Consider the following 17,603-nt stretch of genomic DNA (forward strand, 5'->3'; position numbering starts at 1 on the left):
TTGCTAGACGTTGTCAGGGCCCTGAAAATATATGTTTCCAGGACGGCTGGAGTCAGAAAATCTGACTCGCTGTTTATCCTGTATGCACCCAACAAGCTGGGTGCTCCTGCTTCTAAGCAGACTATTGCTCGTTGGATTTGTAGTACAATTCAGCTTGCACATTCTGTGGCAGGCCTGCCACAGCCAAAATCTGTAAATGCCCATTCCACAAGGAAGGTGGGCTCATCTTGGGCGGCTGCCCGAGGGGTCTCGGCTTTACAACTTTGCCGAGCTGCTACTTGGTCAGGGGCAAACACGTTTGCAAAATTCTACAAATTTGATACCCTGGCTGAGGAGGACCTGGAGTTCTCTCATTCGGTGCTGCAGAGTCATCCGCACTCTCCCGCCCGTTTGGGAGCTTTGGTATAATCCCCATGGTCCTTACGGAGTTCCCAGCATCCACTAGGACGTCAGAGAAAATAAGAATTTACTCACCGGTAATTCTATTTCTCGTAGTCCGTAGTGGTTGCTGGGCGCCCATCCCAAGTGCGGATTGTCTGCAATACTTGTACATAGTTATTGTTAACTAAAGGGTTATTGTTGAGCCATCTGTTGAGAGGCTCAGTTGTTTTCATACTGTCAAACTGGATATAGTATCACGAGTTATACGGTGTGATTGGTGTGGCTGGTATGAGTCTTACCCGGGATTCAAAATCCTTCCTTATTGTGTGCGCTCGTCCGGGCACAGTATCCTAACTGAGGCTTGGAGGAGGGTCATAGTGGGAGGAGCCAGTGCACACCAGGTAGTCTAAGATCTTTCTAGAGTGCCCAGCCTCCTTCGGAGCCCGCTATTCCCCATGGTCCTTACGGAGTTCCCAGCATCCACTACGGACTACGAGAAATAGAATTACCGGTGAGTAAATTCTTATTTTCTCTCGTCTTAGGTCTGGACCTGCTAAATGATACCACACACTGCCAGATACAGCCTCCGCCTGGATCGCTGCCACGTACTCTGCAAGCCTTCCACATATTGCCACGGACATCACCGGTCCTGCTCAGACAAAAGGACAGATGGAGAAGCTGCTAATAAAATCTGGACCCATGTCCTCCTCCTGTGTTGCCTCTTCCTCTCTGGAACCCTCTGGAACCCTCTGGAACTGGAACCTTTGGTGCACAGGGAGAAGCCAATCCATGCTCTCCGAGCCTGATGTATATAGTGTGACTGGCCTCTTGTCTGAGGAGACACGCACCTGTGCTTCCTACAGCTGTACACACCATCCTGCTCTCCATGAGATTATAATGTGACCCCACCAGCCATAGTATAACAACCACTAGGGAGGAGTCTCACAGATGCACCCTCTTTATAACCAGGTTTTATCATTATTTATATACTTTTAAGTTATGGGGGTATGAGTTATCCTTCAAATCATACCACGTACCTCTTCAAAGTTGCATTTATCAGTATGAGTGTGGCTGGTGCTGCAGCGTCTCCCTGAGCGTATAAGGCCGCATAGTACAAGCCCGTACGGCGGACAGACAAAATACTAAAGTATTCCCATACACGGATATAAATGGGTCCTAGCACCAGGGGCCCAAGTCTCTAGCACCGTGCCCAAATGATTTTATACATTTATTTTTATGTACATTATTTGAATGGATTTCTAGCAGTATATTTGCACTTGACTGTTGCAGTATAGTTAGGACAAACTGAAATATTCCACTCTTATCAGTGCCAACTGTAATGTCACACTGCGCGCAGGTTACAGTGCCTACAGTGCAGCAAACAGGGACATGTACTAAGGTAACTATGGGGCAGAGAGTGGGAATGTGCTACTGCTTCCTCTGTACTGTCTTCCTACATTGGGCCTAATTCAGATCTGATCGCAGCAGCAAATTTGTTAGCTAATGGGCAAAACCATGTGCACTGCAAGTGTGGCAGATGTAACATGTGCAGAGAGAGTTAGATTTGGGCGGGTTATATTGTTTCTGTGCAGGGTAAATACTGCCTGCTTTATTTTTACACTGCAATTTAGATTTCAGTTTGAACACCCCCCACCCTAATCTAACTCTCTCTGCACATGTTATATCTGCCCCACCTGCAGTGCACATTGTTTTACCCAACTGCTAAGAAATTTGCTGATACGATCAGATCTGAATTAGGCCCATTGTGCCCTATGTTCATAAACTGCTGCATATATTGCATGAATAATTCCACAGTATTTAACAGTCTGTCCAGAAGGTGGCGCTGGTTGCAGTCTATAGTGAACACTATACACTGACACTAGGCCAGTGAGCAAACGGACGGTAAACGCGAAGCTGAGGAGTAATAGTATCTTCTATAGAATACATTATTTATGAGACACTGGCCATCCAGGTAACAAAATGACTTCTAAGCATTTCTAATTACTTCCAATCCTGTATCCAGGTCTGGGGAGCTGTCGTAATTACACCCTGCAGATGCGGTATTGGTAGAACAGTATTATGTTCTATCTGGTAAGCACCTTGAGTCCCATTGGAGAAAGAGCGCTATATAAATAAAATTATTATTATTAACAGGCACCCCAAGAAATAGCGCAGGGTTCTGGATACAGACACAAGCTTGTCTCCTTAAGTACAGATGGAACAATGTCCCACAGATAATCACAAGTTGAAATAACTTGACAAGAAGCTAGTGAAGTAAGTTTGTACATATATAATCAATATAAATATATTTAACTGAATTAGAGGTAGACAATCCATGGCTCTCCAGCCTTTGTTTCGAAGTACAGGGCCCAGACAAACTGGCATGGTTTGATGTGTCATGTAGTTACACACAGATGTACTTGTCCTTCCTACCTCCTGTGTCTCATTGCCTCCCTGCTTTCTGTACCTGCATGACCCAACGTCCCCTCACACTTACCCGTCCTTTCCCTTCTTACCTCCTGTGTCTCATTGCCTCCCTGCTTTCTGTACCTGCATGACCCAACGCCACCTCATATTTACCCATCCTTTCCCTTCTTACCTCTTGTGTCTCATTGCCTCCCAGCTTTCTGTACCTGCGTGACCCAACGCCACCTCACATTTACCCGTCCTTTCCCTTCTTACCTCCTGTGTCTTATCGCCTCCCTGTTTTTGTACCTGCGTGACCCAACGCCACCTCACACTTACCTTTCCTTTCCCTTCTTACCTCCTGTGTCTCATTGCCTCCCTGCTTTCTGTACCTGCGTGACCCAACGCCACCTCACACTTACTTTTTCTTTCCCTTTTTACCTCCTGTGTCTCATTGCCTCCCTGCTTTCTGTACCTGCGTGACCCAACGCCACCTCACACTTACCCGTCCTTTCCCTTCTTACCTCCTGTGTCTCATTGCCTCCCTGCTTTCTGTACCTGCGTGACCCAACGCCACCTCACACTTAATTTTCCTTTCCCTTCTTACCTCCTGTGTCTCATTGCCTCCCTGCTTTCTGTACCTGCGTGACCCAACGCCACCTCACACTAACCCATCCTTTTTGCACCTGCGTGACGGAACACCACCTCACACTTAGCCTGTACAAATCGGAGCTCACTACTTTTCCCACAACTATGCCTCACATTGCAGAACATCACGCGCTCCCATATTCCCCATGTCCGCTACAACATTGATTCCTCACATACAGTCCCTCTAACAGTCCAACAAATCTTCTGAAGAGTGGCTGCCCATAGCAAGCAATCCACTGCAGCCTATCATTTTTACAGAATGTACTTGATAACTGATAGCTTGGTTGCTATTGGCTACTTGTCCTCTACTCTGTAGAAGGTTTGATGCATTTCTCCCTATATTCCTTTCCCCTAGAATGTAAGCTCCCATGGGCAGGGTTCTCTCTACCCTATGTCTGTCTACCTCATTTGCCCCTGTGATGTCCCTCACTGAAATCTTGGTGTGACCCCTGTGCAGTTTGCCAGCACCCATGGAAATTGGGAGTTGGATATTGTGCTATGTGTAGTTGCTGGGGCATGACTCCTCGTCGGGTGTTGCACCAAATGTCTGCTATTCTAACTGTGCGCCGCTGCGTAATAACAGCTGGAGAGCCACAGACCACCTACCGCTGAACCAGTTTAGGGCTGGAGTGTGTGTACTTAACCCAGCCGTCTGTGGATGTCTGGAATGATGAGACACATACATGTATATACTGTATATTTTTTATTATTATTGCAAATGATGCTAGATAAGGTTGGTGCTTAGATTTAGTAAATGACAGCGCAAATGACTGCACGTGATGGCGGCCTAGCAGTTACTGGAAACGCCTGGTAGCTGTTAGGCTCATCCAGGCAACATGTCATCAGAACTTAAGCATAAGTGCGTGCGTGCGAGCATCTGCTGACACGGTCAACTTCCACGCCACTCACACGTAAAACTGCATGCAATGCACATGGTGCCACGGCTGTATCTCACAAGTAACGGTCGTGTCTCCACCCCCCCCAATCCCTCCATGTTATTTTCTCAGCAGCTGATCTCCAGGTACGCCTCCCTCATTCCCACCACTCCCATCTCCTCTCGCACTCCGTATTACAAATCTTATTTTTAAGCCCACTTTTTCTACTATTTTTAAATACTGTATTATAGAACTACAGCAATTTCTTCATTTCCAATAAAACTGAAATGAAGGCCGAGTCTGAGTTTTATTTATTCACATGATCATAGAGGCTTTTAATTTTTATGTATGTTTTTGTAATATACCTTTTCTTAAGGGTCCATAGTCTCCACAGGGTTAACCTTGGAGTACGCTGGTGGAGACCAGGACATGCACCGAATAGTTAAGCTTTTACATGCTCCCAGGATGAGCTGGACCCTCTCTCCTCGCCCACAGCTCAGGCTCTTCAGTTTTTGTTTGGTGCCAGCAGCAGCTGGTCACCTTATGCAACAGTGTGCTGCATTCTGCAACCCAAGCTTCTATTTTTTTTTTTAAATAATTTTTTTTACTTTTTAATTTTTGTTAAATGAGCAGAAAGCTCTAGGCAGTCCCTTGGACACCAGCGCTGCTGCTCCGACACCCACACCAGAGCCGCAAATCCAGCCACGGCAAGGAACTTTCAGCGGGGCCCTGACAGCCTTCACTAGCAGTGGCACCAAGGGCTATGCCGTACTGCAGCCAGACACTGGGGGACGGAGGGACCCTGCTTGCGGGACCCGCGATCTGCGCAGCCCTTCCTCTGGACTATACTAGACCACCAGGGTAAACGTTACTGGCGCCAGGGAACCAGGTGGTTAATGTCAGCCAGGGGAGGTCAGCGCTTCCCCATCGACCCCGCCCCCAGCTGAGGGCGCCATTCCGTTGAAGTCTTCCTGCCCTAAAATGCTCCTCCTACACCCTCTTCTGTCACAGAGATGCTGAGCAGCCATTTCAGGAGGTCTGCAGGTCTCCGGGAACGATGGGTCCAGTCTCCCTGTATACCTCTCCTTGGAATCAGATTATGCACTAATTTCTACCAGCTTCCTAATCTGTGTAGTTGAATTCAGTGCCCAGTGCAGATAAATAGTTATTTCTGTATTGTTTGTGACTTATGCTATAGCTGCTGTCTGTTTATTCTGACTGTACTTGTATATAAATTTCCCTTTTTCTATCTCAAGTAACCCTAATTTCTCTTACGTCCTAAAGGATGCTGGGGACTCCGTAAGGACCATGGGGTATAGACAGGCTCCGCAGGAGACATGGACACTATAAAGAACTTTAGAATGGGTGTGCACTGGCTCCTCCCTCTATGCCCCTCCTCCAGACCTCAGTTAGATCCTGTGCCCAGAGGAGACTGGGTGCACTACAGGGGAGCTCTCCTGAGTTTCTCTGAAAAAAGAATTTTGTTAGGTTTTTTATTTTCAGGGAGCACTGCTGGCAACAGGCTCCCTGCATCGTGGGACTGAGGAGAGAGAAGCAGACCTACTTAAATGATAGGCTCTGCTTCTTAGGCTACTGGACACCATTAGCTCCAGAGGGTCGGAACGCATGTCTCACCCTCGCCGTTCATCCCGGAGCCGCGCCGCCGTCCTCCTTCTCACAGAGCCGGAAGATAGAAGCTGGGTGAGTATAAGAAGAAAGAAGACTTCAAAGGCAGCTGTAGACTTCAGACCTACTCTGAGGTAACGCGCAGCGGTAACGCTGCGCGCCATTGCTCCCACACACAGCGGACACTGAAGGGTGCAGGGCGCAGGGGGGGCGCCCTGGGCAGCAATTATAAACCTCTTGGGACTGGTTAATAATAATATAGAGGCTGCGGAGACACTATATTGTAGAATCCCCCGCCAGTATAGAAAAATTGAGCGGGACCGAAGCCCGCCACTGAGGGGGCGGAGCTTGGTCCTCCAGCACTAACCAGCGCCATTTTCTCCACAGCACACTGCAGAGAAGCTGGCTCCCCGGACTCTCCCCTGCTGAACACGGTGACAGAGGGCAAAAAAGAGGGGGGGGGGGGGGGGGGGCACTTTTTATTGGCGCAGTGAGTGTATATTTATATAAAAGCGCTGTTTTGTCTGGGAATTGGTTTCCAGTGTCAGTTGGCGCTGGGTGTGTGCTGGCATACTCTCTCTCTGTCTCTCCAAAGAGCCTTATTGGAACTGTCTCCATATAGATAAATCCCTGAGTGTGTGGGGGTGTCGGTACGCGTGTGTCGGCATGTCTGAAGCGGAAGGCTCTTCTAAGGAGGAGGTGGAGCAGATGATTGTGGTGTCTCCGTCGGCGACGCCGACACATGATTGGATGGATATGCTGAATGTTTTAAATGCAAATGTACATCAGAGGTTGGACAAAGCAGAGTCCAGGGATAGAACAGGGAGTCAATCCATGGCTTTGGCTGTGTCACAGGGCCCTTCAGGGTCTCAGAAACGTCCCCTGTCCCAAGTAGCAGACACTGATACCGACACGGATTCTGATTCCAGTGTCGACTACGATGATGCGAGGTTACACCCAAGGGTGGCCAAAAGTATTCATTATATGATTATTGCAATAAAGGATGTTTTACATATCACTGATGACCCCTCTGTCCCTGACAAGAGGGTACACATGTTTAAGGAAAAGAAACCTGAGGTAACCTCTCCCCCATCTCATGAGCTGAACGCTTTATTTGAAAAGGCTTGGGAAACTCCAGACAAGAAACTGCAGATTCCCAAGAGAATTCTTATGGCGTATCCTTTCTTGACAATACCTTGTCAGCTGACATTGATACCCTGGATAGGGATACCATTTTATTGACCTTAGGTCACATTAAAGACGCAGTCTTATATATGAGAGACGCTCAGAGAGACGTTGGTCTGCTAGGTTCGAGAGCCAACGCCATGGTGATTTCTGCTAGGCGAGCCCTGTGGACCCGTCAATGGTCGGATGATGCAGACTCAAAGAAGCATATGGAAGTTTTGCCTTACAAAGGTGAGGATTTATTTGGGGAAGGTCTCGCGGACCTGGTTTCCACAGCTACCGCGGGCAAATCTACCTTTTTACCTTATGTTTCCCCACAGCGAAAGAAAACACCGCAATATCAGATGCAGTCCTTTCGGTCGCATAAGTCCAGAAGAGGTCGGGGCTCTTCCTTCCTCGCCAGAGGTAAGGTAAGAGGGAAAAAGCAGCCTGCTACGGCTAGTTCCCAGGATCAGAAGTCCTCCCCGGCTTCTGCCAAATCCACCGCATGACGCTGGGTCTCCACTGAGGGAGTCTGCGCCGGTGGGGGCACATCTTTGACTCTTCAGCCAGGTCTGGGTTCAGTCGGCCGTGGATCCTTGGGCAATGGAAATTGTATCCCAAGGCTACAAGCTAGAATTCGAAGACATGCCTCCTCGACGGTTTTTCAAATTGGCTCTACCGGTTTCTCCCCCAGAGAGGGAGATAGTTTTAGCTGCAATTCAAAAACTATGGCAACAACAAGTGGTGGTCGAGGTTCCCCTAGGTCAACAGGGGAAGGGGTGTACTATTCAACCCTATTTGTGGTCCCAAAACTGGATGGCTCGGTCAGACCCATTCTAAATTTAAAATCCCTAAACCTGTACTTGAAAAAGTTCACATTCAAGATGGAATCGCTTCGGGCAGTTATTTCCAGCCTGGAGGGGGGAGGGATTTTATGGTGTCACTGGACATAAAGGACGCGTACCTTCATGTCCCCATATATCCCCCTCATCAGGCATACTTGAGATTCGTTGTACAGGACTGCCATTACCTATTTCAGACGTTGCCGTTTGGGCTTTCCACGGCCCCGAGGATTTTCACCAAGGTAATGGCGGAAATGATGGTGCTCCTGCGCAGGCAGGGAGTCACAATTATCCCGTACTTGGCCGATCTCCTGATAAAGGCGAGATCAAGAGGTCAGTTGTTGAAAAGCGTGACGCTCTCCCTGAGAGTGCTGCAGCAACACGGCTGGATTCTGAATCTACCAAAGTCACAGTTAGTGCCACCAACTCGGCTATCGTTCTTAGGCATGATTCTGGACACAGAACAAAAGAGGGTTTTTCTCCCAATGGAAAAAGCCCAGGAACTCCAGAACTTGGTCAGAGACCTGTTGAAACCGAAAAGGGTGTCAGTCCATCAATGCACTCGAGTGCTGGGGAAAATGGTGGCGTCCTACGAGGCCATCCCCTTCGGCAGGTTTCATGCGAGGACTTTTCAGTGGGATCTTCTGGACAAGTGGTCCGGGTTCCATCTTTATATTCATCAGAAAATCAACCTGTCCCCCAGGGCCAGGGTGTCTCTCCTGTGGTGGCTGCAGAGTGCTCACCTTCTAGAGCAGGGCTGGCCAAATCGGTCCTCGAGATCTACAAACAGTTCATGTTTTCCAGGCCTCCTGGATATCTGTAGAATTGTCAGCTAGGAATGAATACAGCACATCTTAATTAGTAATGACTACACCTGTGCACCAGCTAGGTGGTCTGCAAAATGTGAACTGTTGGTAGATCTCGAGGACCGGTTTGGCCAGCCCTGTTCTAGAGGGTCGCAGGTTCGGCATTCAGGACTGGGTTCTGGTGACCACGGACGCGAGCCTCCGAGGATGGGGAGCAGTCACACAAGGAAGAAACTTTCAAGGACTATGGTCAAGCCAGGAGGCTTGTCTTCACATCAACGTACTGGAACTGAGGGCCATATACAACGGCCTGCGTCAAGCGGAGAATCTTCTTCGCGACCTACCGGTTCTGATTCAGTCAGACAACGTCACAGCCGTGGCTCATGTAAACTGACAGGGCGGAACAAGGAGCAGAGTGGCAATGGCGGAAGCCGCCAGGATTCTTCGCTGGGCGGAAAATCATGTAAGCGCTTTGACTGCAGTCTTCATTCCGGGAGTGGACAACTGGGAAGCAGACTTACTCAGCAGACACGATCTCCATCCAGGAGAGTGGGGACTTCATCAAGAAGTTTTTGCAGAGATAACAAGTCATTGGGGACTTCCTCAAATAGACATGATGGCGTCACGCCTCAACAAGAAGCTTCGGAGGTATTGTGCCAGGTCAAGGGACCCTCAGGCAGTAGCGGTAGACGCCCTGGTGACACCGTGGGTGTTTCGGTCGGTCTATGTGTTTCTTTATCATCCACTAGGGGTCACTGGAGTACTCTTGGGATATGGACGGGCGTAGCCGAACAAAGGCACTGAATATTCAAATTTAGGACTCTCCCCCCCCTCCATATCCCCAAGTACCTCAGTGTACTTTGCCAGTGTTTTTTCGGTGCTCACAGATGAACATCGGCTTGTGGCAAGGTCTTCCTGAACGATGAGCAGAGCGGCCGCACGTCACTCAGACGCCGGCCGCTCTCACTACGCTGATGCCCCGGCACAGGCGCCGCCGAGATTACCCGTGTGCTAACGAGCGGCCGCACGTCACTCACGGACGCCGGCCGCTCTTCCAGTCACCGCACGCCGCTGAGGCCGGACACAGGGAGACTGTGTACGGCTGTAGGAAGGCGCCGCCGCCGCCCGCTCTTCCGGACGGCTCCCCGGCGCTATATACAGCGCTTTCCTCCTTTCCCTGCACCCGATCCCCGTAAGCTGCAGGTAACATGGGGAGGCAGGGGGGAGGGAGGGGGAGTAATGCCCATAGCAGCAGCAGAAGGCTGCATGGGTTAAAGATAGGCTGCTCAAACTATCACAAGCAGTGCAGCAATTTTAAAGTCATGGGCTATAATATCAGGAAATTATATGTTTCAGCACAATTTATATATATAATAAGTAAATTTTATATATATAATATATAATGAAGCTGTTTGCTAGCACAACTGTGTATAATATCAGTATCAACTGTGATTATATGGTTAAGTAAATTTTATATATATAATATATAATGAAGCTGTTTGCTAGCACAACTGTGTTTAATATCAGTATCAACTGTGATTATATGGTTAAGTACATTTTATATATATATAATATATATATGAGGCTTGGCCTAGCAATAGCCTATCAGGGGCATAGCCTATTGCAGGTTTAATCATGTTTTCTGTTCTTTTCTGTTAAGACTGCAAGATAATAACACTGCAGGCAGTGTTCATATTAATAGAGGCTAACTAAATGCATGTATTTTACATACACCTGTATTATCACTGTATAATCTGTATAATAGGCTATTAAGCCTATATTAAAACTGCAGCAGGTAACCTGTACTGTGATTTTCTGTAAAAGCATGGCATGACGGCCATTTCAATCATTGCTGTTTTTCCAGTTATACATTCCGGCCATACACCTCTGCTCCACAAGGAGGCGCAGGGGTGTTAGTGGAAATTTTTTGTTCAGGATAATTCTAGAACATTCCTGCCCTACATCTTTAAGCCACCAGAAGGCGCAGGGGTGTTAATAGGAATTTGGTTCGGGTTTCATATGCCCATGTGAACTGCTTTTCACATAAAGAACACTTTAGTTTCCTAAAGATTTCCGTACAGAGAAACAACCATGAATCAGCAATAACATATATATATATATATATATATATATATATATGTGCCATATAATCGTGCAAGTGTCTGTCTGTTGCCAATTATGTTGTCTGTCTACATAGCGAATAAGGCTCTAGTGCAGACTAAAAATACTTTAAAAGATATTACAGTGGCAATTCAAATTAAAAGACCGGTAATCGGAGTCTCGGAGTTACTCCGCCAGCTCTAACAAAAGACAGTTTTTTTTTCCAAAGGGCAATTTCCCTTTGGGTACCAGAGGGTTTATTTCACTGGTCTTATAATTTAATGCACGATTATAGGTCAAATCTCACACCAATAACTACGAGTAAGAACGGTACATTACTCCAGCACTCAGATAGTGCGGGGTTTTGGACAATCATACATAATCGTTTCCAAAAGAATGCGATCCGCCATTGGTAGATGCGTTTCTGTCAAACATTATAAAAACCCAGGATACATTTGGGTCACTAGAAGCTATGTATGAAACCATGCCGATCACTGTTAAAAGAAGCTGCAGAGTATATCTGTAAAGCTTCTGCTAACGCCGGTTATTTCCATTGTCGCTAGTGAACGCGACAAGGCCAGAGCTTGTTTGCTCCTAAATTTGATATGCTTGTAACGGCATTTTATCCCTTGATGATATTCAGCCATTAGCGCATACAGTATACTTGTAACGGTGTTCTAGTCACGCCTTGTAACGACAGGACGTTACAGTCAGCAAACCAGTGGTTTGATGATCTCTTTACAATTGTGGAAGCGTGTCTTTACATGTTACATTTGAGAGGTTTCATGACTTCAACTCATATATGTCTCAGCTATTTACAGCTTAAAGTACAAAACTGCTTCTGTCGAAGGGTTTGGCAGGTGATCATTTACTCTTTGCTGGCTTATAAACCAGGCAATAGTACGCCAACAGTGTCAGAGTTACTTATTCCCCTCTGTTTGAGCAAAACCAAACAGCTCCGTTGCTATATCAATAAGCAAGTCATTTACTACAGTTAGAAAATGGATTTTCTGCAGTTAGTATTTGCTTATTGGAGCCACAAAATTGCATAATTGCATTTGATCTTCATGTCTACCGTTGCTTATCGCTTCCGGTATTTACCAATGTGATGTTGGGATGATAGCTCATCTCACATAAGAACTATGTATTAACAAAGTTCCTCTAACTTGCGCTATTAAGGTATACTGCGATAGCAGATCAAGTTCGAAAACAATCGCATCTAATTCTGTCTAAACGATGTCAATTCCTAGGTAAGATTACAAATACGGTAAATCAAAGACTTTTACCTACTACACCAGCAAGAAGGTACATCTAGTAATTAGTGCAAAACACGCACACTAGCGGTACATTGGTGTATTCACCTATTAAGAATAAAGATGTGTTTTCAATTTAGGTCCCCACCCTTCACTCGCGTTTCCCACAGAGGGACAAGGGTGCATATACTCAGGACGACAGTCGCAGAGAGTCAGGATTTGTAGTTACAATCAGCGCAAAGGTTCTAAAACACGACAGATGGCTGTCGATACATGTCCTAGAACTCTGTGCATTTTACAATGCAATAAAGGATTCGCTTTCAGTCTGACCAGGGATAGACTCTGGTTTCTCTTCAGAACGAATAAATCTTTCGCTTTTTACTAAAGATTTCTGTGGAGAGGAACAACCGTGAGTTTCATGTAATTTTGTTTTTCATGCCTGGCTCACGCTGCCCTTAAGCAGTCAAACAAAGCAACGGCAGTTGCATACTCAACAACCAGTGAGAACCAAGAAGCCGCATGGCAATGCGGCAGGTAACTCAAATCTTCAATGGCTCAAAACGCCATTATGTGAAAATGTCAAGAGATCAATCCGTGAGTGGACATCTGTTAGACATACGATCTCACCCGTCAGGGTTTGGATCTTGAAAACTGGACATTAAATCCAGAGGTGTTTCATATGTGAGTCCACAGAAGGGGGTTACCCTCAAGTATACATGATGGCATCTCGCCACAATTACAAAAGCTCAGTATGTGTACATCACATTCATGGGGTCATTCAGCATCGTGTATCTGGCTCCACCATTTTCCGCTTCTCTCTTCGTTGCCAAAACGGATCAGAAGACACTTCGTCACAGTCATACTGGTGGTATCTCATGGGTTTCGGAGAAGTTTGCTTCTCGAATTTTCAAGGAATACTTGCACACGATTTTGGCCCGCTTATAATACGTCCAACCTGTTACATCAGGGAACGTTCTTTTACCCATAGTTACCTATGTACCTATTATCTATGTACCGCAGCTGCAGTTGACGGGATGAGGGTTCAGTGCTCGCTTCGGCAGCACATATACTAAAATTGGAACGATACAGAGAAGATTAGCATGGCCCCTGCGCAAGGATGACACGCAAATTCGTGAAGCGTTCCATAAGACCGCCCTCTTAAAAAAAAAAAAATAAAAAATAAAATAGAGCATTACAGTATCGGTTATACCAACCATGTAACGAAATAGTAAGCCGCTTAAGGCAGCTCATTATTAAAAAAATTTCGTGTGCTTACATAGGTTGTAAACCTCGGAAGTTTCCAACATCATACTTCAAGTACCCGTATTCTGTTAAACGGGATGGGATGGAAAACTGAGTTCATCTGCACTAACAGTGCAGGTATCTGTGTGGTAAACGTATTTTCAAAGACGTTTGCCTCTATTTGCGTCTGTAAACATCTTTCTACAAGGTGTCACCAAAGTTCAGACTCTATTTATCCCACCTACAACGCCAGGCGATTTGAGGTTGGGTTCACATTTATTACAGTTTTCATATTTTGGAACCCTTTCAACAAAGGGAAATTAAGTTTCATAGTTTTTGAACCTTTACAACAAATGAGAATTAAGTTTCTCACTTTGGAAAACATTTTTCTTCTAGCCTTGGCTTCTAGCCTTGGCTTCGGCAAGGGTTTTGTTTTCATATTTGGGTGCCTTGTATTCCAAGCCACCGTATTTGAGTTTCTCATGACAAAGCAGATCTTCGGACGAAATCCGCTTTCGTATTCTTCACATCAATATACCAATAGTGGTTCCTGTGGGGACAGCACATTCTAGAATTCGGAATGTGGTACACGCATTACGCGTTTATATATGTACCAAACGTCTACAGTACGTGATATGAATATGTTGTTTGTTCTATATGATACTGCAAACTGGGGTTAGCCAGTTTCTCAGCAGACATTATCCAGTTGGATAATAATGACTACAAGTCAGACTTACTTTAAGGCTAAGTTACAATCGCCTACGTCAGTAATAGTTCATCCCACAGGTTCTGTGGGAATGTCAGACCCAACGGGTCGTGGAGCGTCTACGACGCGGCTACATAGCCTTCAGTGCACCACGTTTGTGCACGTTTATACGTTATAAATGGTGGCGCCATCAGCATTTAGCTTTGGCCTGCCTACCGTTACAAGTATCAAACAGCTCTCCCGCCCACGAGGGAAGCTTTGGTACGTCCCAAGAGTACTCCAGTGACCCCTAGTGGATGATAAAGAAAATAGGATTTTGGTACTTACCAGGTAAATCCTTTTCTTTGAATCCATAGGGGGCACTGGACGCCCACCCAGAGCAGTTTTACCTGGGTTGTTTTAAGCTCAAGGGAGCTTAGTGAACAAATTTTACTTGGGGGGTATTAAGCTCAAAGGAGCTTATGGTAACACATTTTCACCGATTGGCTCAAATTATAAGGTTCTATCGGTTAAGGTGTCAACTGTTTAGTTGACAATAAGGTTACGGATCAACTTTGTGGTTGTCCGTTATGTTATAGGGATTCTCCATTGTCAACCTCTCTATATCCTGTTCGCTCAGTAAAAAACACTGGCAAAGTACACTGAGGTACTTGGGGATATGGAGGGGGGGGAGAGTCCTAAATTTGAATATTCAGTGCCTTTGTTCGGCTACGCCCGTCCATATCCCAAGAGTACTCCAGTGCCCCCTATGGATTCAAAGAAAAGGATTTACCTGGTAAGTACCAAAATCCTATTTTCCTCCTCTTCCACTCATCTCAAAGATATTGAGAATCATAAGACGAAAAAGAGTGCGGACAATGGCCCTCATTCCGAGTTGATCGGTCGCAAGGCGAATTTAGCAGAGTTACACACGCTAAGCCGCCGCCTACTGGGAGTGTATCTTAGCATCTTAAAATTGCGACCGATGTATTCGCAATATTGCGCTCACAAACTACTTAGCAGTTTTAGAGTAGCTCCAGACTTACTCTGCCTGTGCGATCAGTTCAGTGCTTGTCGTTCCTGGTTTGACGTCACAAACACACCCAGCGTTCGCCCAATCACTCCCCCGTTTCTCCGGCCACTCCTGCGTTTTTTCCGGAAACGGTAGCGTTTTCAGCAACACTCCCATAAAACGGCCTGTTTCCGCCCAGTAACACCCATTTCCTGTCAATCACATTACGATCGCCGGAGCGATGAAAAAGCCGTGAGTAAAAATACTATCTTCATAGCAAAGATACTTGGCGCAGTCGCAGTGCGAATATTGCGCATGCGCACTAAGCGGAATTTCACTGCGATGCGATGAAAAATACCGAGCGAACGACTCGGAATGAGGGCCAATACTCATTGTTCCGGATTGGCCTGGAAGGGCCTGTTATTCAGATCTTCAGGAAATGCTCACAGGAGATCCGTGGCGTCTTCCTCTCAGAGAGGACCTGTTGCAACAGGGGCCCTGCGTGTTCCAAGACTTACCGCGGTCACGTTTGACGGCATGGCGGTTGAACGCCGAATCCTAGTTGGAAAAGACATTCCGGAAGAAGTCATCCCTACTCTGATGAGGGCTAGGAAGGAGGTGACGGAGAAGCATTATCACCGTATCTGGAGAAAGTATGTATCTTGGTGTGAGGCCAAGAATGCTCCTACGGAAGATTTCCATCTTTGCCGTCTTCTTCACTTTCTGCAGACAGGAGTGGATATGGGCGTGAAATTAGGCTCCATTAAGGTACAGATTTCGGCCCTATCAATTTTCTTTCAGGTAGAATTGGCTTCTCTCCCAGAAGTCCAGACTTTCGTAAAGGGAGTGCTGCACATACAGCCTCCTTTTGTGCCTCCAGTGGCGCCATGGGACCTTAACGTGGTGTTACAGTTCCTAAAGTCTCACTGGTTTGAACCTCTTCAAACAGTGGAATTAAAATTTCTCACTTGGAAGGTGCTCATGTTGTTGGCCTTGGCGTCTGCAAGGAGGGTATCCGAATTGGCGGCTTTGTCTCACAAAAGCCCCTATCTGATTTTCCATGTGGATAGAGCAGAATTGAGGAGTCGTCCTAAATTTTTGCCAAAGGTGGTTTCATCTTTTCATATGAACCCAGCCTATTGTGGTGCCTGTGGCTACGGGGGACTTGGAGGATTCCACGTCCCTTGATGTAGTCAGGGCCTTAAAAATTTATGTAGCCAGGACGGCTCGGGTTAGGAAAACAGAGGCTCTGTTTGTCCTGTATGCAGCCAACAAGATTGGCGCTCCTGCTTCTAAGCAGACTATTGCTCGCTGGATCTGTAACACGATTCAGCAGGCTCATTCTACGGCTGGATTGCCATTACCAAATTCGGTAAAGGCCCATTCCACTAGGAAGGTGGGCTCTTCTTGGGCGGCTCCCCGAGGCATTACAGCTTTGCCGAGTGGCAACTTGGTCGGGTTCAAACACTTTTGCAAAATTCTACAAGTTTGATACCCTGGCTGAGGAGGACCTCATGTTTGCTCAATCGGTGCTGCAGAGTCATCCGCACTCTCCCGCCCGGTCTGGAGCTTTGGTATAATCCCCATGGTCCTTACGGAGTCCCCAGCATCCTCTAGGACGTAAGAGAAAATAAGATTTTAAACCTACCGTTAAATCTTTTTCTCCTAGTTCGTAGAGGATGCTGGGCACCCGTCCCAGTGCGGACTAAATTCTGCAAGACTTGTATATAGTTTTTGCTTACATAAGGGTTATGGTACAGTTTTGATCAGTCTCGGGCTGATGCTGTTTTGTTTCATACTGTTAACAGGTTAGTATAATCCATGTTATATGGTGTGGGCTGGTATGAATCTTGCCCTTAGATTAACAAAATCCTTTCCTCGTACTGTCAGTCTCCTCTGGGCACAGTTTCTCTGAGGTCTGGAGGAGGGGCATAGAAGGAGTAGCCAGTGCACACCCATTCTAAAGTTCTTTATAGTGCCCATGTCTCCTGCAGAGCCCGTCTATACCCCATGGTCCTTACGGAGTCCCCAGCATCCCCTACGAACTAGGAGAAAAATATTTACCGGTAGGTTTAAAATCTTATTATACTGGTGTGCACATGGTTTGTGTTGCCTGCATTTCAATTTATTATTAAGCTCACTGTCACATACTGTACTCCGTTACATGCTGCACATTGCCATATTGTGTGTGTATTATTCTTGCAGTTAAACAGACTGTGGCTTCTACTCTAGTATCCTGTAGGTCCTGTTCAGCTGGGTTATCACTTCAAGTATTACAAGCCTGTCATTGCGCCTCTTGTTTTGCACCCCTGTGCCAGTCAGCCCCCCCGGTGCTAGCACAAAAGCTTCCTTGGGCTTCATTCTCCCACATGCTAGCAAAAGTTGCTGACCACATCCCAGCCCCGTCTGTGACCCCCTTATGGGTCTGCCTTTACAATTACATCCCATTTATCAGCCTATACTTTCTCACCACCTTGGATGGACATGCTTTCTAAATCTTTGCATAGTTTTGCAACCTTGCCAGCTACCTTTCTTAATATATTACAGGGCCGGGTACCAA

At 46.6% G+C, this 17,603-nt stretch overlaps 1 protein-coding gene and 2 non-coding genes across 9 annotated transcripts in view; all 3 read left to right on the forward strand.

Annotated features, from left to right (window-relative positions):
- Positions 1-4,608, forward strand: part of TRAF7 (TNF receptor associated factor 7) — a 130,331-nt gene extending 125,723 nt beyond the window's left edge. For all 7 annotated transcript variants that reach the window (XM_063934901.1, XM_063934903.1, XM_063934905.1 and 4 more), the window contains one exon: positions 924-4,608. In XM_063934901.1, the coding sequence (XP_063790971.1) occupies positions 924-938 (15 nt within the window). In that variant the 3' untranslated portion in view covers positions 939-4,608. The remainder of the gene's footprint in view (positions 1-923) is intronic.
- A 7,833-nt stretch (positions 4,609-12,441) lies between these two features.
- LOC134946885 (U5 spliceosomal RNA) lies at positions 12,442-12,556 on the forward strand. Its single transcript, XR_010182460.1, has one exon. It is a non-coding gene; the product is annotated as a U5 spliceosomal RNA (small nuclear RNA).
- Positions 12,557-13,149: 593 nt separating this feature from the next.
- Positions 13,150-13,256, forward strand: LOC134946940 (U6 spliceosomal RNA). The gene has a single exon (XR_010182487.1). It is a non-coding gene; the product is annotated as a U6 spliceosomal RNA (small nuclear RNA).
- The last annotated feature ends 4,347 nt before the right edge of the window (positions 13,257-17,603 follow it).

This window comes from Pseudophryne corroboree, chromosome 7 (assembly GCF_028390025.1).
Source record: "Pseudophryne corroboree isolate aPseCor3 chromosome 7, aPseCor3.hap2, whole genome shotgun sequence".
Taxonomy (NCBI): Eukaryota; Metazoa; Chordata; class Amphibia; order Anura; family Myobatrachidae; genus Pseudophryne; species Pseudophryne corroboree.